The 25072-nt window shown below is 60.6% G+C and overlaps 1 protein-coding gene across 1 annotated transcript in view; it reads right to left on the bottom strand.

Moving 5' to 3' along the window:
* RAMP1 (receptor activity modifying protein 1) overlaps nt 1-22604 on the bottom strand; it is a 37879-nt gene extending 15275 nt beyond the window's left edge. The window contains exons 1-2 of the mRNA XM_072719040.1: nt 22456-22604; nt 12086-12224 (exon numbers count right to left, since the gene is read on the bottom strand). Coding sequence (XP_072575141.1) covers nt 12086-12224; nt 22456-22507 — 191 coding nt within the window. The 5' untranslated portion in view covers nt 22508-22604. The remainder of the gene's footprint in view (nt 1-12085; nt 12225-22455) is intronic.
* Between the last annotated feature and the right edge of the window lie 2468 nt (nt 22605-25072).

Raw genomic sequence — 25072 nt, forward strand, 5'->3', positions numbered from 1 at the left:
CTTCCCTCTGTGTTCTCTCACTCTGTCAAGAGAAGAAGAGATAAGAACCAAAGAGAAATACAACATTTGAGAATGAAAATAGACTTGCCAGGGCGCCTGGGTGGCTCAGGGGTTGAGCATCTGCCTTCGTCCCAGGGCGTGATCCTGGGGTCCCGGGATCGAGTCCCGCATCAGACTCCCTGCGTGGAGCCTGCTTCTCCCTCTGCCTGTGTCTCTGCCTCTCTCTGTGTGTCTCTCATGAATAAATAAATAAGATCTTAAAAAAAAAAGAAAATAGACTTGCCTAAGGAAAAAAAACGTCTGATACAATGAAAACACAGATACCCCAAACCCTGAAGGATGTGGCAAAGAAGGTCCCCAGGGAGAAACCACGGGGCCTTAAATACCTTTATTAGGTTAAGAAAAAAAATGAGGAAAAAAAACGATGATGTAATAAGCATCTAAATTCTGTCTCGTGAAAGGAACAAATATTTCTTCAGAAAGGTAGAACGAGGGAAAAGTGAACGATGTAAGTTAAAGCCAAAAAATTTTTAGAAGATCTTGTTAGGTAAAACGTCGCCTGTTTTCTTAAGATTTTATTTATTTATTTGAGACCGAGGAGAGAGAGAGGGCGCACAAGTAGGGGGAGCAGCAGAGGGAGAGGGAGAAGCAGGCTCCCCTCTGAGCAGGGGGCCCCACGCGGGGCTCGACCCCAGGACCCTGAGATCGTGACCCGAGCCGAAGGCAGACGCTTCACCAACCGAGCCACCCAGGCGCCCACCCTCCCAGCCAGTTTTCTTTTCTTTTGTTTTTTTTAAGATTTTGTTTATTATTTATTTATTCATGAGAGACACAGAGATAGAGAGAGAGAGGCAGAGACACAGGCAGAGGGAGAAGCAGGCTCCACGCAGGAAGCCCGACGTGGGACTCAATCCTGGGTCTCCAGGATCACGCCCTGGGCTGAAGGTGTCGCTAAACCACTGAGCCACCGGGGATGCCCCCAGCCAGTTTTCTAAAGACCTATAAGAATGCACACAATGAACTAAAAAGTGGGCCTTCTCATCTCCCTCTGCTGACCGAGGCGGCATTTAAACAAAAGGTGAGAAAAACACAAAGATTAAACAGAATTTTGAACACATAAGATACGAAACATCAAGGCCATATTCTACATCATCACGTCTTAGGGAGTAATGTGAAGAACACAGACCCAATAAACATCACTGAAATACAAACATTAAACACGAAATAGCCCCCAAGTTCATCAATAGTGAAACTGGAAAAAGCAATCCTTCCCCCGGACACGCAAAGCAGATCTGATGGTTTCAGTGATGAATTCATTCACATTTGCAAGGAATTAATAATTATCACATCATGTAAGTGATTTCCCACCTTGACGCCTCTGGTCAGCTAAGCGCATGTATTCCATTAGGCGAATGTGACCCTAATCCTGAAACGTCAAGGAAACGTCTACGGAGGGAAATCAGGAGACGTCAAAGAAGCAAATAATTTTCTACTCATTTTGCTGGGGAGGGCGCAGAGGCCCAGGGAGTTTAAGCGGCGATGAATTAGCAGGATTCACGTGAGGGGAGACCCACTTGAGCTCTGTTCACCGTGATAGCTTCGTACTAACTGCTACACGACAGCATCTGAAGGTAACAGGCCATCAGGCCACCAGGCAGCTGCTGGCCATTCCTCTGGAATGGAGGACGCAGGGGCCAGAGCTTCCCTGGGGAAGGACTCCTGCCAACAGGCGGAACTTCCCTCGGTGACTGGAGATGGGCCATCTCGATCAGAATCTCAATATGACTTCTCATGGACCTTGGCAAAATGGTTCTTCCTTCTTTTGGAAAAATAGGCAGAAAACATAGGGACCCCTGGATGACTCAGCGGTTGAGCATCTGCCTTCGGCTCAGGCTGTGATCCCAGGGTCCTGGGACCGAGTCGCGCATCGGGCTCCCCACGGGGAGCCTGTTTTTCCCTCTGCCTGTGTCTCTGCCTCTCTCTCTGTGTCTCTCATGAATAAATAAAATCTTAAAAAAAAAAAAAAAGAAAAAGAAAGGAAGTAAAACATAATGTGAAATGGAATGAGACTGGACATGCTACGAGATAATGAGGTCTTCTAAACTGTAGAAAATATTATAGAGCCACGGCGATGGGAAGGGGGGGTATGGCCCCAGGATATAGTAAAAATTACCTGGACGGATTCTAATGCACACAAAACGTAGTATGTATGAAGCTACGCACAACCCAACAGCGGAGGCAGGAAGTATTATTTAATAAATTATGTTAGCCTAATTGAAGTAGGAAGGAAATAAATATTAATTCATGTCTTAATGTAACTATATTCACTGGGTTAAGAAGATAAGTGTTATTCCAAAAACACATAACAACTAAAAAGAAACAGAACATAATGTTGTGGCCAGATGACTCCCTCGAAATTGCGACAATTGAATTTCTGGAACAGATAGGACTGTGCCCAAATCACAGCCCTCCGAGGAGTGAGTCAGGGCACACGTGTAAATGGGATAACTAATATATTACACACACCACCAGTATAAACACAAAGGGAACGTGAAAATATCTGGAACAAAACGACAAATGGCTAACGTCTACCGTGTTTGAGAGTTTGCAAAAATAAGATTAATAATACTCCCAAGGCCTCAACAGATGAGGAGCTAAAGCTATGGTCAGATAATGTGCACTTGAGAAAAAAGAAATCGCAAACAATTGTAGAAGAACAGCTTCACCTTCCTGACCGCCAAAGGCCGGCGAATTAAACAAGAGGAAATCTCATTTCATTCAACCTGCAAAAGTAAAATCTCTACAAACCCAATACTCAGGAGCATATGAGGAAATAAATCATTTCCTATGCTGCCCTCGGGTCTTGTCCCCACACTTTAATAGAACCACCTCTTTGCACCAAAAGATAAATAAAATAAAGTAATAAAATAGAATCCAAGGGCAACTGGGCAAAAACTGATCAAGAACCACGAAATTTGAGCAGCCCCAGTTGGCTCAGCGGTTTGGTGCTGCCTTTGGCCCGGGGTGTGATCCTGGAGACCCGGGATCGAGTCCCGCATCGGGCTCCCTGCACGGAGCCTGCTTCTCCCTCTGCCTGTCTCTCTCTCTCTCTCTCTCTGCCTGTCATGAATAAATAAATAAAATTAAAAAAAAAAAAAGAACTACAGAATTTCCTGGCATGTGCTGTAGTAATTCCGTTTGCAGTTCATAGAAATTAATCAAAAAAAGAAGGCCGTACGTACAGAAGTTCTCATAGCTGCGTCATTTATAGCAGCAAAATCCTGGCAAAGGCTCGCTGTGACACGATTGCGAAAATCGGGACGTGTTAATGTGGCTTTCCCGCCACTGAGCTGGGCTGCATCCAGCTGGCCCGAGCTGCGAGCGTAACCTCATCTCTTGCTACTCAAAGGGAGTATATTTTTTAAGAAAGTGGGCCCTCCGTTTTTCTAGCTGGGAGAAGAGAGAATTCAGGCCTCAAAGGCACCTGTCCCGGAGCGTGTCCCACTCCCACAGGGCACCCTGTGCCTAAGTGTCCAGGGCTGAAGTCCTATGAGCCACCGGGGTAGAAAGCTGTTCCTGAAATAGGCCTGGGGGAGGCGACGGCCACCTGCACCGCAGCCCCCGGGGCCCTCCCACGGTGGCCCAGGTGTCGCCAGCCCCTGGCGTGCTCCAAACGTGCCCACCGACAGAATAGCCGGTGACCGGCTGGGTCCAGGGAGACCGTGGGGGCAGTGGGAGTGAGCCAGGCTGAAAGTGAGCAGTGGGAGGGGACAGCTGCTGTGACCCCCACCCTGCCGCACCCACCTGGACACACGGGGTGCTGCACCCCCACCTTGCACCTCTCCCACCCGGGCTCCTTGCCCCCTTGGTGTGGACGGCCCTGGGGAGACGCCTGGGAACAGGCTCGGCGCAGCTCCGTGTGAGCAAGCCTGGCCCGCCTCCCCGGACAGCCACCTCCTGTCTGCACAGCCCAGACGTTTCTGGGGTTTTTCCTCGCCGTGGGGAAGCGAGGAGTCGCAGCGGCGTGTCCAAGGCGGGGACGGGCGTCCCCATCAGCAGGATGCGTCCCACCTGCCTGCACCCCCGCTCCCAGCCAGGATCTGCTTCGTGTCACCCTCCTGGTGATCTTTTACACCAGGACACGCGGGCCTGGCTTCATCCTCACCCGGAGGAGGTGCTGCAGGGGCCAGTTCATCACTTGCTGGGAAGATGTCACAGCAGGCGCGGCGCCGCGGCTCCGCTCAGCGCGGGTCTGGGGCAGCCCCCGTGCCCTCTCCTGCGGCCAGAAGCACCCGGGCCGTGGCCGAAGGTGAAGGAGGCTGAGGCCTCGTTGAGGCGCGAGGGCCAGCGTTCCCACTCTCTGGCTCCCAGCCTCCCCCACCGCAGAGGATGCTGGGTTTCTGGCCTCTGCAGACACACGTTTCTGGAAGCTTCCTCAAGGAGGAAGTGGGGCTCTTCCTCCCCGTTCCCTAAAAGCCTCCAGTCTTACAGATGGCCATCCACCGACCCTGGGGGACCATCATGAGAACCCCCCATGGAGCAGGCACACAGCTGAAATGCTGGCCCCAAAATGCTGCTGCCACCCGTGAGCACTTACAACCCCGCAAAATGAAGACAGCTCCCCTGGCCGGTGGGGCACAGCCAGAGGGGTACCTCCCAGCGTGGTGGTGATACAGCTGGCGCAGCGTGGGGCTGTGAGCCACGGTCTGTGGGTGACCCCCCCCCACACACGGGCCTGCCCAGGGCTGGATCCGGGTGCATGGTGCACAGAGTGGATTTCCAGAGCCTTCCACCCCCAGCCCCGGCTTGTCTGCAAGCACAGATCTGGGTGCTCAAAGCTCCTCCTTCCCTCCCCCAGCATGCCTTGCTGCCACAGCATTGGCCCCACCTCCCCAGCCCTCCATCTGCTCCCCCAGGTCAGCGGCTGGGCTCCTGACACACGGTCGAGGGCACCCTCGCTGCCCCCACGGACAGCCAGCTCGCAGACCCGCCTCCCTCCGTGGCTGCTGTGGGGTCCTGGTGGTGCACGCAGTACACTTCTCCACCGGAGCAGCTCGGCCAAGGTGCCACCTAGGCGGGGACTTCAGGAAGCTGGCTTTCAGAGGGTGAGGGCACAAAAAGTGTCCCCGCTTTCCTCTACCCGCCTGCCCAGCAAACTCTGAGTCCCACGCCGCCTCCCTGTCACAGCCTTGGCCAAACACATGCAGGGCGCGGGCTGCGGGGGGCTCCGGGCTCAGCTCAGGTGTCCTTCTTCTCCGCCGACATCAGCCTCGGGGGAACCTCCCGTGCCCCGGGTGTGCACACCCAGAGCACTGGAGGGGGAGGTACACGTGGAGCAGCTGGGAGGTGCGGAGAGCTGGGGGGGCCACAGCAGACACCCTCGCCCAGGAGCACCTGCCCTGGCCCTGAGAAGCTGTGTCTGCACCTCTTCCCTGCAGGGCCGGGGCACCCAGCTGAGGCTCCGGGCTGGGGAGCAGGAGGGATGGCTCCGGGGGACAGGCTGGGCCATCCCGCAGGCACAGCCCCTCCCCTCAGGCCCCCAAAGTTAGGGTCCCCGTGCGCCCGGGCTGGAGGGTGTGAGCCTGTGCTCTGGAGACACCTGAAGGACCCCCCAGCCGGGGGTGGGGGCAGAGGGGCGGGGCAGTGGGCAGCTGTGCGGGGGGGCCCCCCCCCCACAGGAAGGGGCAAGCCCTGGTGAGCAGGGGGCGGGTTCCAGGGCCCAGGCGGCGAGGGAGCAGGAGCCAGCTCGGGGAGCCGTGCGGGAGGGACACTCGGGGAGGCCCCCCCATGCCAGGTGGCCCCAGGGCTCCGGGGAAGGGCGAGCCAAGCGCCCTGGGCAAGGCCCGGCCCTTGGCCTCAGCCACATGGGCGGACGGAGGACCCGCTGCCCTGGGAGCCCTCTGGCACCGGAGAAGCTTCCCTCCCTCTCGCTCCTGTTGGGACTCATCACAGAGGCAGTGCTCCGGGCTGCTCAGTCCTGCAGAATTTCCTGACTCGACACTTTGGAGGGAGACACACAAGAAGGCTCTTTGTTCCAGCGGCAGACAGGGAAGGGCAGGGGCCCGGGACAGAGCCCGCGGGGGGCCGAGGTGCCCTGGCCAGGTCGGCGGTCCCTGGGCGAGGTCCCCGCGGCTCCGCCGGTGCCCGAAACACCCGCCGTGTCCTCCACTTACCACACGGGGCTGCCCCCCACTTCCCAGGGCTGCAGAGCCCTCCCGGGGACTGGGCCACCTCTCGGGACTCAATCCACCCCCCACTTTTTGTCTTGGACAGAAAATCCCATACGCATCATTTTAAAGCCGAGATCCTCCTCCTTCTCTGTTCTGCTCTTTCTCTCCCACCCTGAAACCCGCAGGAACGTCTCTGGAGAGGAGAGTTTCCGAGGACGCATTTTCCCATGTTCTCTGCTGCTCCCCAAATTAGATTCTATTCCCAGTTAATACGCTAAATGACGTTACATTCCCACCAGCAGACCAGGCCTGCAGTTTAACAAGATAAGCCCCAGGGAGTCATGGGCTCGGCCTGGTGCCAGGTGGGGGCGGGGGGCGCCTCTGCCCTGCTGAGCCCATCTGCCTCTAGGGGACCCCGTGCAGAGACAGGTCAGACACCTGGGGAATCTGAGAAATCCCCAGCATCCCCAAACGAGACAGCCTTGGGAGCACCCCCAAGCCACCAGCACGATGGAGGAGCAGGGGTCAGGGTCCGGGGACCACGGATCGATTTAAATGCAGGACTGTGCTGGCCAGCCAAGGCCCCAGGAAAAGCTCCATTACAAACTCTGAAATGCAAAAACCACGCAGACCCACCGTCCCACGGCAGGTCACTGTCCTGTTGCTGGAAGGTGGCCTGAGTGCTCTCGTCAGGCCCTGCTTGCTCTCGAGGTCTCCCTCCCTGAGCAACGATGCCCAGTGCTGCCAGGAGGACTGTGAAATAAGCCGTGTTTCCAGCCACTGTCCCAAGTGGAGCCGGGCCGATGAGGGCCCTCCGCTCCATCTGGTCTGACCCGGGAACTGTGGCCCGGGTGGAGAGAGCCAGCTGGCACCAGCAGCCCCCAAGTGCCCTATACTGCATTTCTCCCCATTTCGTCTGGAGTGTGCATCCCACAGAAGACTGGCGGCCTCACATTCGTCACTCAGTAGGAAGGTAGGTCTCCTCTGACTTCGGAGCGCAATCCGGAGCTCCCAACTGCCCTCTCGGAGCTACCGGCAGGCCCAACCCAGTTGCGAGGACAGCCGTGACCTCAGGCAGTGGGCCCTGGGTACCTCTGGCCTCCTGCCTTCAGAGTTCTCCACCCACAGCTGTAGCCCAGGGCTGGATCCCAGACCCCAGACACTGCCCAGTCCTGCTCTCTGGGTGCCACCTTCACCCCACCGACAAGCCCCGTGGCTGCACTTGGCTCAGGGCAGAGTCCTTCCCGGCACCTGCACCCTTTGTCAGACATCTGCCCAGCTTGCCGTCCTCCCCCCCAGGCTGGAGAATCCCCTGGGACCAGCCTGCTGCCTGGCTCTCTGTCTCTCGGCGCTCCACCCTGGGGTCCTCTGCGGGACTCTGTTCTGTCGGTGGTGGCCCTCCTGCCAATCCACGTTGCTCCTCCACACCTGGCCATGCCTCGTCTTTCTTCTGGGTCCCTCTTCTCTCCTTTTCCACCCAATCATTTGGACAAGCTTGTCTGCCCTAAGCCTCCCAAGACCTCTTCTGCTCCAGGAGGCTCTAGAAAGTCTGGTTGGGTTTGAGTACCAGCCTTGGTATCTCAGTGCAAACAGACCCCACCAGGCACCCTGGATGCTGGCAGGGGCCGAGATGGCCACTGGGGGCCATCATCCACCTCCCACTTCTATAAAGACAGGGCATCCCCACACCTCCCCTGAGAATCAGGAGGGAGCCATTCCGTGTCCCTGGGGAGTGTCAAGAACTGAGACTTTGGACCCAAAGAGATGTGGCCCTGAGCAGATTAGGTAGGAGTTACAACCATCCTACCATCTCCTGAGGGTGCTGTGTCCTTACTGGAGATGACAGATGTTAAGTGATTAGCACAATGCCCAGCACATAGTAGGTGCTTAATAAATGCTGGCTGCAATAGTAAACTCTTGTTGGAATGAGGCGAGTGAGGGCCACCTGGGTGGCGCAGTGGTTGAGCATCTGCCTTTGGCTCAGGGGGTGACCCCGGGGTCCTGGGATCGAGTCCTACATCGGGCTTCCTACATGGAGTCTGCTTCTCCCTCTGCCTCTGTCTCTGCCTCTCTCTGTGTCTCATGAATAAATAAATAAAATCTTAAAAAAAATGAGGCAAAAAAAAATGAGGCAAGTGATAAGTAAGCATTCATAGGCAGTGAAGACCCACTGGACGGTTCTGGAGAAGAAACTGATGTTGTAGATGCAGGGAATACGAAGAATGTCTGAAACGGGGAGTGGGCAAAGTGTAGAGGGAGATGACATGGGACAGGGTGGCATCTCGGCTCCCTGGGGGCAGAGACGGGCTCCTGAACACACAGAACAACTGGGCAGCTCATCTGGAAGACAGAACTTGCTTCCTAGCGCGTTTCATGCCAGAATGAAGACGTAGCAGCGACAGACTGGGATGGGCCCCTGAAACCCACAGCCTGGAGTGGAAACCATGGGTGGATTGCTCCCGTGGGGAGGGGCTGTTCAGCTGTGATGCAGAGCCGGGGGTGACTGACACCCCGACACATACGGCCACGTGAAAACAGGTTACACCACAGCAGAAACACTGGAATCAAGTGGAAAGACAGCCAAGGAGCTGGGGGCACAGGTCTCACGTGCACGGCGGACAAGGGTCCGTCTCCTCTAACACAGGGCACTCTCGGGGGTGGGCGGCTGGCCCGGCCGGGGGACGGAGCACGCGACTCCTGCTCTCAGGGTGGTGAGTTCGAGCCCCATTTGGGGTGCACAGATTCCTTAAAAATAAAATCTTGAAAAAAAGAATAAAATAAAGAACTCTTTAAAAAGGACCAGAAACCCTACAGAAAATGGGAAAAGACACAAACAAAACGTTCACAGGAAAGAGAACAGAAGATGGACTGGTCGCTGGAGAAAGGCAGGCTGACACACCACAGGGACACAGTTCCTTGCTGAGCAGGTGGCAAGGACTCCAGCCCGACACCGTGGGTGTGGAGGAAGCAGCTCCCTTAGGTCTGCTGCCCGCTCTCCTGGAGGTAAACAGGTGGTGCTCAGTACTGTGTCCTCCCACCGGGGGGCCCGTGGACCTGCGCCAGGGAGCCGCCCTTAGGATGCTGAGCCAACAACAACAGCACGCACGCATGCAGGCCCCTTCCTGTCAACACTACCTGAAATCGGAAAATGCTGGGAAAACCAAATGCCTCTTGATGGAGAAGTGCTGGGAAAATTGGAAAATTATGCACGGAGCAATATTATCCAGCTGCAAAAATGCGTGGTGAAGCTCTCTATGCACCAATAAGGATGGATTTCCAGCATATACTAGTAGGTGAAAAAAAAAGTGCAAAATGAGTATCTACATAAAGGGCTAGTATCCAACATCTATAAAGACTTTATCAAACTCAACATCCCAAAAACAAAAAAATCCAGTCAAGAAATGGGCGGAAGACGTAAACAGACATATCTCCAAAGACGACCTACAAATGGCCAACGGACCCATGAAAAAAATGCTCCACATCACTGGGCATCAGGGAAATACAAATCAAAACCACAACGAGATACCCCCCACCCCACTCACACCTGTCAGAATGGCGAAAATTAGCAATCAGGAAATGACAGATGTTGGCGAGGACGTGGAGAAAGGGGGACCCTCTTGCACTGTTGGTGGGAATGCAAGATGGGGCAGCCCCCCTGGAAAACAGTGTGGAAGGTCCTCAGAGAGTTACAAATAGAGCCACCGTATGGCCCAGCAATTACACTACTGGGGATTTACCCCCAAAGATACGAATGTAGTGATGAGAAGGGGCACCTGCCCCCCAATGTTCACAGCAGCAACGTCCACAAGAGCCAAACCATGGAAAGAGCCCAGAGGTCCACTGACAGATGATGGATAAAGACGTGGTCTATACACAGTATGACTCAGCCACCAGAAAGGAGGGATCTTACCATTTACACCAACATGGATGGAACTAGAGGGTATTATCCTAAGCGAAGTGAGTCAGTCCGAGAAAGACAAACACCCTATGGATCTCACTCCTCTGTGGAATTTAAGAAACGAAACAGGTGAACATAGGAGAGGGGAAGGGAAAATAAAATAAGACGAAATCAAAGAGGGAGACGAACCATAAGAGCCTCTTAACTCTCGGGAGCAAACTGAGGGTCGCCGGAGGGGACTAGGGATGAGGCAATGGGGGTCCCTGGGCGACGGGCAGGTGATGGGACGAGCACTGGGTGTTATATGCAAGGGATGAATCACTGAACTCTACCTCTGAAACTAATAATACACTCTATGGTAATTAAGTCGAATTTAAATAAAAGATCTAAAAAAGGAAATATCTACAGCAGAGCGCAGTCTGAGAATAATCTACAGGATAAGAATATCCACAGTGTAGTACGATGAAAGAATATCTTTAGCGTAGAGTAGTATGAGAACATTTCTAGCGCCGTATAGGAATATCTACAGCAGGTGCTCAGTGGCTCAGTGGCGCCTGGTGGCTCAGTCAGTTGAGCATCCGACTCTTGATTTCCACTCAGGCCATCGTCTTGGGGCCCTGGGACAGGCCCTGCGTCGGGCTCCCTGCTCACTGGAGAATCTGCTTCTCCCTCTCCCTCTGCCCCTCCTCTTGGCTCGTGCTCTCTCTCTTAAATAAATCTTTTCTTTTTTTTTTTTTTAAGATTTATTTATTTATGATAGACAGAGAGAGAGAGAGAGAGAGAGAGAGAGGCAGAGACACAGGCAGAGGGAGAATCAGGCTCCATGCACGGAGCCCGATGCGGGACTCGATCCCAGGTCTCCAGGATTGCGCCCTGGGCCAAAGGCAGGCGCTAAACCGCTGTGCCACCCAGGGATCCCCTCTCTTAAATAAATCTTTAAATGAGCGTATCTACCGCATGGTCCAGCGTAGTAAGTACAGTAAGAGGACACCTATGGTATGATATACGTCATGTGAGGAGCATCTAAGAGAAACGTTCACACACCTGCTCGCCTGTGCAAAAGCAGCACAAGAAGGAAGACACAGAAACGAATGAGATTGGTTGCCCACAGGGGATGGGCAGGAGCCGACTCCCATCTCTAAGAACGTGTCATCCCTGCATCTTTGGGGACCTCAGTGGCATCCGTCACCCTGTCTACTGCTGGGCCGCCTGTCTGCAGGCTGTCCGCACTTGTCCGAGGTTGCTTATTTGGGACAAGCAGGAAGAGGCTTTGCTTCAGAGGCTCCCCAGTGTGGTCCCGGGACCCTATTAACAGGCGACCTTTAATTTAAACACCAATCCCTCTGCGGGGGCAGAAGGTGGATTACCCTAAAGAACAGGCCCTTGTGATCCTAGCAACCTGCCGCCCCCTCCAGGGAAGGTACCCAAAGTGCAGTCCTGGTTCTGGAAGGCCAAGAGCCCGGGCCTGCTGATGAGGGCCTGGGTCCCTGGAGGCCCAGGGAGGCAGCGGACTGACCAGCCGGGTGGGAAGCCTGGAGTCACACAGGGGAAGGGGCTCATGCCAGCCGTCCCTAGGGCCTCGTGGGCCATCCCGCCGGTGGCAGGCTGCACCCTCATCCCAGGCAGTTTGGAGGCCTGCATGGGGGGAAGGAGGCCTCAGCCTGACCACGGGGACGGTGGGAGCCTGCAGAGGCATCCCTGTAAGTCGGGCTCCCCTGGGCGCTCTCTGCTGTCCCCCACACACCTGCACTGGGACGGCCCATAAGCGTCTCAGAGGGACACGGCCCACACAGAGCCCTCCAACCTCAGGGCCGCCTCTGGACAAGGCCCGGCGTCCACCCTGGCCCCAGTCATCACGGACAAAGCCTGCTCCATCCACTCCCACTTGTCACTGCACCCTCCTTCACCCGTAGGCTGTCCCCCACCCACGGCCACCTTCTGTCACCTTCACCTTGATGAAGAAGCTCTCACAAGGACTCCTGGCACCAGGCCCTGCGGCCAGGGGACACAGACTTACCCGATGGTCTTGGCCCAGTCGCACCACAGCGTCTTCCCGATGGCCTCCATGCTCACCTTGAAGCGGGCGAGGCACAGCTCCTGGAGGAGAGCGCCGTAGTCGGCGTCCTGGCAGGCCGTGGCCACGAGGAGGTGGTGCACTGCAACGAGAGTGTCCCCAGCATCACCTCCCCTGCCTTCCCAGGGCCCGCATGGGGGCCTGCCCACGTGGAGAGGGAGCCTGGGGCTCACGGATCCCAGCACAACCCAGCAAAGGCCCTGCCTGCTGCCCCAGGGGCTGGTGGGGCCTCCCAGGGCTCCATGCGCACGGGCCAGGGGATCGCACTCCCCTCTGTGGGCACCGACCATCAGGAGCAGGATGCCCACGGGAGCCAGGCACAGGGCCTGATGCTCAGGCGCCACTCCATCCTCACGTCGGGCCCCGATGCACTTCCCAGCACCTCCACGTCCCACGTGGGGAAACTGAGGACCTCTGCTCCTCTGCCTCGAAGCCACCGGCCGATGGCTGATTTGAGCCAGAATGTGGGGTCCAGGCTGCAGCCTCGAGGAGCCCCCTGCTCACATCTCCTGTGACAAACCAAGCTGACAGGCTGTGATGTGAAATGTGCTCTCGGCTCTCACTTGACAAATATGAGCTCCAAAGTCAAGGAAGGGACTGCACAAATCAAAACGCACTCATTTCCCCCTAAGCCCACAACTGGCTCTGGTGGCTGCTGGGTCCCCACCCCTAGGCCTCCCTCCTCTTCCTCTTCAGGCTCAACGTGTGCCTACACTGCCTGTCAAAGGGACAACGCAGGGCCAGGGGTGGGTCCTTCACATTCCCTCTTCAAGGCCTGGCCCACCTACTGCCCCCCAGACCATACAGGCCCGCTGCCCACAGGGCACCCCAGCCGCACCCCTACCATCATGGCCTTTCCAAATTCCTGGATGAAGCCTGCAGCTGGGAAGCCAGGGCTACACCAGGAACTCTTAGACTCTTTGTTGGGCCTCATGGACATGTGCGGATGCCCAGCTGCCCCTTGCAGCTCTCAGGCCTGGGGAGCCCACAAGGCAGGGGGAAAGGAGAGGGTGGTCGACCTTGGGGACACGGATTGTGTGTAGAGTTCTGGAACACGGCCTAGAAGGGGGTATGTACTTGAGTGAGCTTGCCCCATGCCCCCCTGCCTCCATCTTCCTAGAGTAAAATAAGGAGGAGCTGGGACTCCAGCCCCTACGATACATGAGCACCACCCAAAGGTCTTCACGTGCACAGGTATCTTGGAGGCAGGTCCTAGGGTGATCGTCCACTTCCCAGAGGGAGCAACAGGCTTTGGGGCTCAGAAGCAGACTCAAGGTCCCAGCACCAACGGAGGTGTAGGCTTGGTGAACTCGTCTCAACTACCTGGGCCCCCACACTCAGCCAACGCCCAGTCCCAAGAGGCTGAGGACTAGGCAAGATGCTGGACAGGACAGTGGAGGACTTGACATGTCTTTCGCTGCAGACCTGGGGGAGAGGGCAGATGATGTAGGGGGTGATGGAGGGTCACAGAGGGGGTGACGACAGCAGGCTGTGAAGTGCCATTCCAGAATGTACCTCCTAGGGGCTCAAGAGCTAGTTATTGGATAGGCGGGTGGGTAGGTGGATGGGTAGATAGGTGTACCCTACAGAGCCCTCACAGGCAGGTGTGCCCCATGGAGCCCATACGGGCAGGAGTGCACCATACGAGCCCACCCTGGCACAGCGAGCGCGCCCCGAGGACCAGCTGTGGAGGACACCCAGGGCTGTCTGGGCAGGCCCAGGGAAGGGGCGACACCTGCCCCATAAGATGCCCCCTCAGAAAGCCCACCTGCTGTGGCCAGGTGAGGTCCCCGGGGCTCACGGGGTGCAGACACCGACTCAGGATTCCCAGGTTGCCGTCCAGCCTCAGTCCAAGGGCCCCTCTGTGTGCCCCCATCCCCCCTCGTTCCCCCTTGTGCACCTCCAGCCCCTGCCTATCTCCCCACCAGGGACGCTGTTCCCTGGGGAACCCCAGGCCCAAACGTGGCCTGTGAGTGGCCAGTGCCTCCTGCTCCGAGGGGTCCCCAGCCCACCCCGCCAGCCTCGCTCAGGGCCTGGAGCGGCTTCTTTCCTCAGAGCAATGGTCTCGGCCTCTCCTCTCGCACTCCCCACCCTCGCAGCTCTGCAAGCGGAGCCCGCAGACGTCGAGTCACCGACCACAGCAGAAGGCCTGTGGACGTCGTGCGAGTGCAGCACGGGGCTCCGGCTGCCGGCTCCGCGCTGGTTCTGGAAAGGTCAGGCTCAGGGCGGATGAAGGCCAATGGGCATCTGGGCCGGGACGCGGCTGCCGTGAGCAGCGGGGGAGTGTGACAGGGACAGTGCGGGGCCAGGGCAGGAGGGCTGCAGCACTGTCCAGGAGAGCCAGTTGGGGGGGGGGGTCCCCAGCGGAGAGGGCAGGTCCCATCTATAATCCCTCCTGCTGCGGTGTCCGCCGCCACCTGGGGCATATGGGGAGGGTGCCCTGGGCCATCCCCGGGCTGCAGAGCATAGCCCCGTCCCCACCTCCAGGGGTCTGTCCCCATGTGCAGCCCCCTGCCCTGCCCCAGTCCAGCCAGCTGCGCCTCCCTGGGCAGGCGGCCTGGACCCTGGCCCGCATCTGGGCTGGACCCCGGGGTGCCGCAGCGCCCACCTCTCTGGGAGCCACCTGCTGCTCCCCGGGGTCAGAGAGGCCTCCGCACGCCCCGCCGCCCCTGCGTCCTGTCCCTGCGTCCTGTCCTGGGGCAGCCCGGGCCGCAGCTGCGATGGGCAGGGCAGACTGCGGGGGAATCTGGAAACCAGCTTCCTTTCTCACGTCCGGGAGGACGACCCTTAAGGTTCTCCTTACACGAGTCTCACGAGAGTACCTTACATTTTTATTTAAACCGACTAAAACTGCCAGGAGTTTTAAAAGCAGCTGTTTGCGGCCCAGTGGGTTCCGTTCCGCGTGGCTGCAGCTGTAATCACTCATCACTCGTGTCTTTAAAGGGCCGCGTGCGGGGGCTGGGAGCAGCAGCATCCTGGGCAGCGTGTCAGGGCAGGAGCCTTCCGGGGTGTGTGCATTATTCGGGAATTAGGTGTCCTTTCAGGGAAGGCTCAGAGAAACAGCTCCCTCCCTCCCTCCACAGCAGAAAACCAGCCCTGGCAGGAGGGGGGGCGGTGGCCTGTAGCCACACAAGGCGGCAGGATCCCTCAGACACCCCCCAAACGACTGGCAGCCGGAAGGATAGGGACGTCGGGGCTCTGGGGCTGCTGCACTGGGACCTCAGATGAGGGGCCCCCGTTATGGATCCTCGGTCTGTGGCTGCACATCGGCAGGAAGGGCCCATCCTGCTGTGGCCTATTTGGTATTTGCAGGGAGAAGAGCCCAGACTCCTGCAGAGCTGGGGCCCGGGGGAGTGGGGGGGGGAGGCGGCTGGGGTGACAGGTCGGGGGTGAGCCTTCCCACGGGGTGACCCGGCGGCGGGGGGCTAAGGGAGAGCCTCTCTGAGGTGCTCGAGCACTGGGGGAGGAGCCTCCAGGGACCCCGGACAGAGGAGGCCCCCCGGGGCAGAGCGGCCTCCTTCACCCCCGTCTGTGAAGTGAGACCCCTGCGGCGGGTGGCCCACGGGACTGCCCTCCAGAGGCTGCGCTGTCCCCAGAGGGATCCCTCCTGCCTCAGGAGGGGCGGCCCATCTCGCGGGGTTTCCCACGTGAGCCAACGTCCCCTTAGGGACTCCGGGGACCCTCGCCTGACCCCGGTGGCCAGCAGGGGTGATGGGGAGGGGCGCCGCGAGCGGCGGGGGGGGGGGGGCATACACGCTCAGTGTTGAGTCCGCACAGGCGTATACACGTGTCAGAACCTTCCAAATCGTGCACGTCCCGTATATTGCACTTACTCTTCGTCAATCCCACCTCAGTGAAGCTGTTTAACACAATAAATGCGGAGGAAACGCCAAGATCCGTGAGTGGGGTGATTCTAGACCATCTCGACTTCTTTTGCCTTGTGGTCCTTCATGTTTTCCACGGGTTAGACAAGCCTAGAATTGATAAGGTGTGATCCCTGTGCTCTGTCCAGGTCTTCCCCATCAGAAAAAGCCTCGCTCCAAGGTCCCTGCGGCAGGCGCGAGTCCCCTCCCGCTCGCGGGCCGCAGGGACAGAAGCACCCACCGCCAAGACTGCCCTGGTTATGCCCCCCGGGGACCCAAATCCCCAGGAAGCTGCAGGCCCGGAGAATGACGGACACAGAACCCCGTTTGAACATGTTGCCCTCAGCCTATTTGGACGAACAGAAACCAAAACCAAAATAACCGAAAAAAAATCAAAACTCTTGTGCGTCCAGTAAAAATGCCTCGTCGGCCCTCAAGGCCCCACGAGCTGTCACCAACTCCTGCCCTGGCCAGCGCTCCGCCCTCCTCTGATGCCGTTGTGGCCACCAGCAGGAGCCTGTCCTGGGCCGCCGACCGACCGCAGGACCTTGGGACGTGCGCACCCCCCACCCCCGCCCGCAGCAGGCTTCGGGGAGTTTGCACAGGAAGTGAAGGAGCGAATATTTGGGGGGACGCATCCCACGCCTCGCCTGTGCCAGCCAGCCCGACTTCTCAGGCTTCTAGAAAGTTCAAAGCGATCTAGGCCTCAGCCGGGGTCTCGTGAGCCGGCTGTCTCCCCCAGGGGGTGCCGTGCTGGTGGGTCCGGGCAGCTGGGGCGCCTGCGCTTCTGTCAGGAGCCACCGTGTGTGCCCTTCTGGGGAGCGAGCTGGGTCCAGACGGATAGAATGTAGACCTGGCCCCGGGTCGGTGGCACCCCAGCCGCCCCCCTCTGCTGCCCGCCGGGGACACTGCCAGGGTGGCAACAGCCACACCCCGCGTGGCCCAAGTCCTGTCCGAGCCCTCTGCGGGCAGTAGCCTGCTTGCGCCTTGCAAATACGCTCTCATCTCGTAGAGGGGGACGGGGGGGGGGGGGGGAGCGACGTCACCGCCCACAGGCACCCGTCCCAGGAGCGGTGCGGCCAGGACACCAGCCCTCTCGGGCACACGGCAGGGACCGTGCGGCAGCCGCGTGAAAGCCCGAGACGACGGCCCCAGAGCCTGGGAGGACCGACCTCTGCACAGGCTCTGAGGCCCCGAGGGAGGCCCCTTGCAGCCTGGCTTTCTCGGGGCCCCCCTCCCAGGAGTGGTCGAGGGGGGTCTTGCTCCTGGCGGTGCACAGGGGCGGGGAAAGCAGGTGCAGGACGCTCCCCCCAGGGAGGACCCCCTCCGCCCTCACAGGGGGGACCCCTCCCGCAAAGGAGCAGCGGCAGAGAGATCAAGCCGAGAACAGAGGCCCGGGGGTGGGGGGCGCTCCCCGTCTGGGCCGCTCGCGGACTCGATCCCGTGGCCCTCGTTGCCATCCCGGTGTCCTGCAGGGACGTGTGCTGCCGCCAGAGGAGGGCAAGAGGGTTTTCATGATTTTATAAACTAGTTGCCACAGCTCACCAGCTGAGGAAGCCTGGAAATGGCTTAGTAACACCCAGGGGGCGGCACAGGCCGAGCATTTACAAGGAAAATTCTCGGGGGCCACAAGGGCGGGTGGGGACCAGGAGGCCTGGAGGCAAGGGCTCCAGAGGGGAGGGGCTCCCCTGCGCCCCAGCACCGGCTCCTGCGTCCCTGGGGCTGCTGCTCCTGGTTCCCCTGAGCCGAGCGCTTCCGTGGGAGCTGCCTCCCCACATCCCCACGGGGCGCACAGACCACCCCCGGAGGCCCCAGGGGCTCCCCATCCGCAGCAGGAGGAATTCCCGCTCCCGCCCCCGCCCTGTGGGCAGCCGGGCGAGGGGAGAGAGGAAGGGTCCCCTCAGCCCACGGCCTGGCATCCCCCACTCGTGCCGAGGCCTTCATCAGACTCTCCGCGCGTGGCCTGTGCCCCTCCTGGCGGAGCCCGCTCACTGTCCCCTTGCTCTGCTGGCCCAGGGACCCTGCCTCCCTGCCCCCTCCTTGAGGCGCCCGCTCTGTGCTGGCTGCGGGGGCCCCTGTTAGTGTCCCCGAATCCATGGGAAGACGGGACGCTGAATCTGGTTAAAACAAATAAAACCAAGTGACGCAGAACATCCAAAGCGTGGGCAGTGGAGTCGTCCAGCGCGAGACCAGGAAGCGATAAACCACAGCGTCGCCCCTGACGCAGTTAAAGTCCACCTGAGAAGGCACGAATGGCACCTCGCACCTGTCCGGGCGGCCACCGCCCAACACCCAGACAAGGACGCGTGTCGGGAGGACGTGGAGAAACGGGACCCCCGGGTGTCGCTGCCGGGAACCCACGCTGCTGTCGCGGTGGCGGGAGGCGGGAGGGCAGGCGCCCGAGCTGGTAAACACCGAGTGACGACACAGAACCACCGCGTGACCCAGCAGTTCCACGTCCCGGCGCACACGCCGGAGGCCGGAGAGCAGGCCCGCCAACGGGGGCGCGCACACCTGTGGCCACGGCAGCGGTCTCAGCGGCCAGGAAGTGGAGCGAGCCGGGTGTCCGTCAGCAGGTGCCTGGATGGGGGCGTCTGGGGGGCTCAGCGGTGGAGCGTCTGCCTTCGGCCCAGGGCGTGACCCCGGAGTCCCGGGATCGAGTCCCGCGTCGGGCTCCCGGCATGGAGCCTGCTTCTCCCTGTGCCTGTGTCTCTGCCTCTCTCTCTCTCTGTGGGTCTCTCATGAATAAATAAATAACGTCTTCACAAAAATAAGAAAATAGTTGAGTGCTTCCCCCAAAGCTCCCTGATATTCCCATCTACGCAGCCAGCAGCATCTTCCTTCACAGACAGACCCACAGCATCTTCCAGAGGCAATAAGCAGGCGGCGAGACAGCGGACCTTGGGGGTCAGCATCACAGGTCCTAAGGGATTATGCCTCCTAGACCTCTTCCCCTGACGTGGGTTCTGCTCTCGGATACGTGAACTGCTCTCATTCGGGCTGATGACTGGTCAGAAGGGGTGACAGGGCAGTCATCAGCTCGGGGCCAGTGCTGCCTTTCGGCCTCCCAGGTGCGTGTGGCTCAGGAGACTCCTCCCTGGTGGGCCTTGCGGGCACGGGGTGCAGAGCCCCGGAGCGTCCGCTGCACCCCAGCTCCTGTGAGTGACCAGCGGGGGAAGGGGGCCCACCTGAGGGACAACGGGGGGTGGTGGGGAGCCATGGAAGGCTTCCTGGAGCGGGCAGGCACCTGGGGGGGGGACGGGGGCGGCCCCACAGGGCAGGGCGCAGAGGGGGAGCGGGGCCAGGGCTGGAGAGCAGGCGGCTGGTTTCTGCTCTGCTCCCGGGAGGCACCGTGGGAACCGCCCGAGGCCCACGGGCGCCCGCCCCCCGAGTCCCGGCTGCTGGGCCCCCGGGACCCGGCCCCGCAGGGCTGCTCACCACCGGGCCTCCTGGGCCTTTCCGTGTTGAGGAGAATACGGAGATAAAACAACGTCAGGGCGAAAGAATCGTCCACGGGCAACAATAACTTCATTATGTTAAAATGAATAAGGTCTTGTGTGGGTTGGGGGCCCCCCTGGTGCCCGGTGTTGACATAACCCTCGTCCCGGGCACCGGGGAGTTCTCCAGGGCTGTTCCTTGGGCCGCGGTGGCCCAGTAAGGGAGGCGGGAGGACTGGTGACAGGCCGGCGCTGGGGGCTCCGTGTGCGTCAGGGGGACAGTGTCCTCTCCTCTGCTCTCCACGGCAGAGGCGGGCGGGCCCAGGCCGGGGCTGGGAAGGAGGCTCTGGGCCCTGTTTCCGCCCCTCCCCACCTGCCCTGCAAACGCGGTGGCTTCATGGGGTGAAACCTCCACCCGCGGGCTCCCCCTGAGGCTCCAGAAGGGTCAGGAGACCTCTGTCTGTCTGTCTTGTCCTGGTCCCCCAGCCGGCGGCTCACAGGCTGGGACGGGGCTTCCCCTTCGTCCCTGAGGCCGCCCTGTGGCCAGGCCTGAGCTGGGGTCCCCGGGGAGGAGGCCCACCGTGCCAAGGGGGTCCTCGGGAAGGATGGGCTCTGCCCCTGATGGCGGGGGGGGGGCCACTGGCAGCCAAACCTGGGGGTTCCACCCTTGGCAGCTCAGCATTTTCACTGGAATTCACATCACAAGTGGCAACCACACTCGGCCAGACCCAAATTTCAACTACACAGAAGTGGAATTGGTTCATTCTGGGAGAAACAAAAAAAAAAGAAAAAAAAAAGAAAAAAAAAAAAACCTCGGGGGGTGCAGAAGAGACATAGCTCTTTGCCTGAAGGAAAGATTCCACCCGGAACATTTCCTGGGCCTGTTGCTCCCTCCCACTTGCAGCGTGGACATAAGCGTTTCTCAGCAGCTCTGGCCTACGACTGACCGGCAAGCGTCTGTGGAAGGGAGACAAAAACCCAGAAATTTCTCCGTGCAGGGGAATACCCAGGGAACGCAAACAAACACCCTGAGATGACGACGAGCAAGTAAGAATCCTTCGGATCTGGATTCCAGGGTGAGACCAGCCTCCAGACTGAAACCAGCACCACCGTCTGAAGTCACATGCGCTGCGTTTCCCGTGGCATCCCCGTCGGTCCCACACGGTTACACGTGCATGATGCAGAGTCCCGTGTCTCAGTAGACACAGCGGCCTCGCAAGAACAGCCTTGACGCCCCCAGCATGCGGGGGAGGCACGTGTCCCCCGGGCCAGGCGACAGCTCACAGGAGGCAGCGTCAGCCAGTGCTCCTGAGTGGGGGGCGGGCTCCCGACAAGAGTTTACAACAGACCTGGCCATCACAGAATCACCCCGGTCCTCTGGAAACATCCTTTTTTTTTTTTTTTCTGATGGAGAAAAAACTTTTCAGTGGCTATATACGGAGTTTATAAGATGCATGTGGTCATTTCAGAGTCTTCCGTGAACAGAAGAATATGCACAAAGCCCAGGTTTACAAGAGCCTCATTGTAAAACTGTTACAGATAAGTTCTTGAACCTATGAACTCGCATACTTGAAAAAAAAAAAAAAAAGAAAGAAAAGAGAAATTCCACATTGCTATTTTGGGTAGCAAAATCTGCACTGCCAAGGAGATCTGGCTCCTATGAACAGCTCGGGAAGAAATCCCTGCGTGCTCCACAATTCTACTAATTACTGCTGGGCTCTGATGACATTAATTTACTGATAACCTCGTAAGAGTGGTGTTTATTTGGGGAAAAAAAAATAAAAATAAAGCTATCACATTAGCCAGACTCCTCCGACTAATGTTAAGATTATCGGACTTTGAACTTGCACCAGAATGTGGGTTATTTTCCCGGTCAACAAGGAAGGTCTTTATATATATTCTCATGACGTGGTGTTTATTTACACAGGCTTTAGAAGGTGCAGCCTCCGGACACCAGTAAAGAGTATGTATTTGGTCAGTTAGGTTTTAAAAAAAAAAAAAATGACACAAGCCAGCTCCCTGCCCTGTTAGCAGAGAAATGTTCATTTCTTAGGAGGTTAACACCGTAAATCTAAATCCCACGTCAAGCCAAAGGGATCCTAACAACAAAAGGAGAGAATACTATTTTAAGATTTTGCTTTATGCAGAATTTCAGCCAAACATTTTAAGGGGCAAGATCAGTCATTACGGGGCCAGCAGATGCGAAGGGTTTCCTGGCGAGCCTGGCTGGCCGGCCTGCCCTGCGGGCCCAGGTCCTCAGGTGGCCCCGGGCCATCTGCCCTGCTGCCCCCAGGAGCCAGCGCAGCGGTCACCCTCCACCAGCAGCAGCCCGGGGGTGGGGGTGGGGGTGGGGACCTGCATCTGCATTGCAGGTGCTTCTGCCCCACATCACCTGTTCGGGGAGAGCCCACAGGTGCAGGAAGCAGCCGCAGGCTGACCCCCTCCTCCCGGGCTGCTGGATTCCTCCCCTCAAGGGCCCTACACCCAGGAGACGGATCCAGCGGCCGGGGCGGTTTGGAAAGATTCCTGGGCACTGCGACAGCAAAGCCGTGGGGACAATTTCGCCCTAAATCAGGCGAAGTCGGTGCACGTCCCTGCTGCCCCGGGCCCGGCTTACAGCCCGTCTGCGAGCAGAGCCTGCTCTCCGAGGGTGAGTCCCTCCGTGAATTTCTCCCAGCCAGAGGCCCGAGCTCACACGCAAGCAGGCTTGGAGGCTGCCCTGGGTTTTGCACGCGCGTCCCAGGGGCCCGGTCCAGGTCCAGGTCCAGGTCCGCAGCTGCGTGCGGCCGCTCGCCCGCGCCTGAGCCGGGGCCGCCGCACCGGTCCCCGCGCCGCGCCCGCAAGGTGCCTGCTGCCCGCGCTCGGGGCACAGGTGCGGGCCGTGCGCTCCCGGGCGCGGGGGGAGGCGCGGTGCCCGGCAGCCCCGGCCCTGGCCCTGGCCCTCGCCCTGGCCCTCGCCCTGGCCCTCGCCCTGGCCCTCGCCCCCGCCGCCAGCGACCCCGGCCCTACTCACCCAGCAGCAGCCAGACGCTGCGTCGCGGGAGGCCGCGCAGGCTCCGAGCCATGGCGCGCAGCGGGGCCGGGCAGCCTGCGAGCACTGAGCCGCCGCGGCGCCGGGGTGGGGGCGGGCGCGGGCGCGGGCGCGGCGGGGAGCGGAGGCGCGCGCAAGGCCCTGCCCACCGCGGCTGGGGGGGGCGGGGGGGCGGGTCTCCAGGGGCGGCCCCGCGGGAGGACCTCTGGGCGGGCACCTGCGGGGGGGGGCGGTGATGGTGGTGGGCGGGCACCTGGGGGGGTGGGGGGGATGGTGGGAGTGGGGGTGACGGTGGTGGGCGGGCGCCTGCGGGGGGCGGGCGCCTGGGGGGGCGGGGGTGGGGGTGATGGTGGGAGTGGGGGTGATGGTGGTGGTGGTGGTGGTGGGCGGGCACCTGGGGGGGGCGGTGATGGTGGGAGTGGGGGTGATGGTCGGCGGGCACCTGCGGGGGGGGGGGGTCCGGCGGTGATGGTGGTGGGCGGGCGCCTGGGGGGGGCGGGGGGTGATGGTGGTGGTGGTGGTGGTGGTGGGCGGGCGCCTGGGGGGGGCGGTGATGGTCGGCGGGCACCTGCGGGGGGGCGTCCGGCGGTGATGGTGGTGGGCGGGCGCCTGGGGGGGGCGGGGGGTGATGGTGGTGGTGGTGGTGGTGGTGGGCGGGCGCCTGGGGGGGGCGGTGATGGTCGGCGGGCACCTGCGGGGGGGCGTCCGGCGGTGATGGTGGTGGGCGGGCGCCTGGGGGGGTGCCGCGGGCAGGCGCAGAGCGAGCTGGGGGTCGCGGGCCCTCCCTGGGGGGCGCGCTCCGGGCCCGAGCTCCGGGGAGGCCCCGCGCCGCCGTCGCCCAGCAGGGGGCTCTCCGCCACCGCGCACCTGAGTCCGACCCCGAGCGCCACCCTCTCCCTCTCCCTGCCCGGGGTCAGCTCCGAGGCTCCCCCGAGGGGCGGACCCCGGGGCTCCCGCGGGGACAAACCCAGCCCCGAGCTAATCGGGAAAGGCCGCCCCGGGAGAGCCGGCCGAGGGCGCGGACCCAGGGGCGGGCGGGTGCCCCGGGGGGCTGCAGGCGGCCCGGCGGTGGCGCCCTGGGGCGGCTGGAGAGGCCCCCGCCTCGGGAGGGGAGAGGAGGCGTTGGCCCTGCCTGGGGCGCGGCCACCTGGGCTTGCGGGCGCCCGAGACCTCGGGGTGTCGCGGGAGGGAGGGGGGGGCTCCCGGGTGCGCGGAGGCCCCGCGGCGGTGAAGCTCTGCGGGTGGCCGGGCCCCCCCCCCCCGCGCGGGCGCCGCCCCAACGCCCCAGGCAAGGGGAGCGCTCAGAGCCTGCCCGAGGCCGCCGGGGCGCGGGGGCGCGGGGGCAGGGCCTGCAGCCAAGCGGAGCCACCTGCTGTCGCCCGGCTCCAGGCCCTCTGCGCCGCAGCCCCGGGACGCGCGGGCCCCTCACTTGGGCTTCCGAGGCCGGGCCCTGGGCTCTGCTGTCCCGTAGGACGTCTCGGCCGGGCCGCCGTGAGGGACAGGGGCTGCCCCACTCATCAGACTTGCCCTGCACCCGGCTCGGCTGCTTCTCCGCGACCTCTTGGGGGCTCCCGCACTGTCCCCCTCAGGCTGAGCACGAGGCAACATTTTGTCTGTGCACCTCCACCGCCCCGAGAGGATGCGAGGCCAGGGTGGGGCACCACGCGGTGTCCCCTCTCCGTGTGCCCTCGCGTGCTCCCAACACATGCGTGCCCTGTCGGTTCAGGTACTTCGCAGGTTCACCATTGAGAGTGCCCCAGCGTGTGCGTGTGCGCTGGCCTGTGCGTGCAGCCGCCACCCTGTGGCCCGCCGCCCCGGGGTCTGGGTGAGGGACACCCAGCAACTACTGCAGGCTCCCTCCCCCGCGAGGGGACACCTGCCCCGCTGCCACACCACAGAGTCGGGGCTCTGCCCAGGCTAAAGTCTGTGCAACAATTAGCGCTTCCAAGTGGCGGCAGGGGGCGCTCGGGAGGATGCACGACGGAGAGCTGAGGACAGCCGAGGGCGACCTGAAGGCACCAGCTCCAGGACGCACTGAGAACTGCTCAACTTACTAGATTCAAAATCAGCAGAACGAGGCCTCTGCTTCCAGCCGCAATGAAGTGACCGGGACTGGATGTGCCCCCCAACCCAGGACACGGGACGGGGCCGATGCCACAGCTGTCATGCTGGAACACGTGGGGACAGTGAGGTAGGCCCAATGGCTCGGGCTGGAGCTTCCAGACCCTGGGGCGGCGGGAGCCCCAGCACTGCTGGCCTCGGCGCGGAGACGCAGGACCAAGGCCCCAGGGAGGCGGGGCTGGGGCTCCAGCCTAGCGCTAGGTCTGCGGGGTGCTCAGCCAAGCCTCAGCCTGATGCCCACGGACACTGGAGTGCTAGGCCGCCACCTGAGGCAGAGGAGCACCCAGGGAAGCACAGGCTGCAACAACCGAGGGGCACATGGCGCCTCCCACCAGTCTGGGGGTGAGCAGAGCGTCTGCCGGTAACCAGCAGGGTACCGCCTTGGTAGGCAGGAAAAGCCACCAGGGCTGCCCTGGGGCCACCTCGCAGCGCCTGCAAGGACGGACAAAACCAATTTCCAAGAACAGACACTTAAAGA

The sequence above is a fragment of the Vulpes vulpes genome, chromosome 9 (assembly GCF_048418805.1).
Source record: "Vulpes vulpes isolate BD-2025 chromosome 9, VulVul3, whole genome shotgun sequence".
Classification (NCBI taxonomy): domain Eukaryota; kingdom Metazoa; phylum Chordata; class Mammalia; order Carnivora; family Canidae; genus Vulpes; species Vulpes vulpes.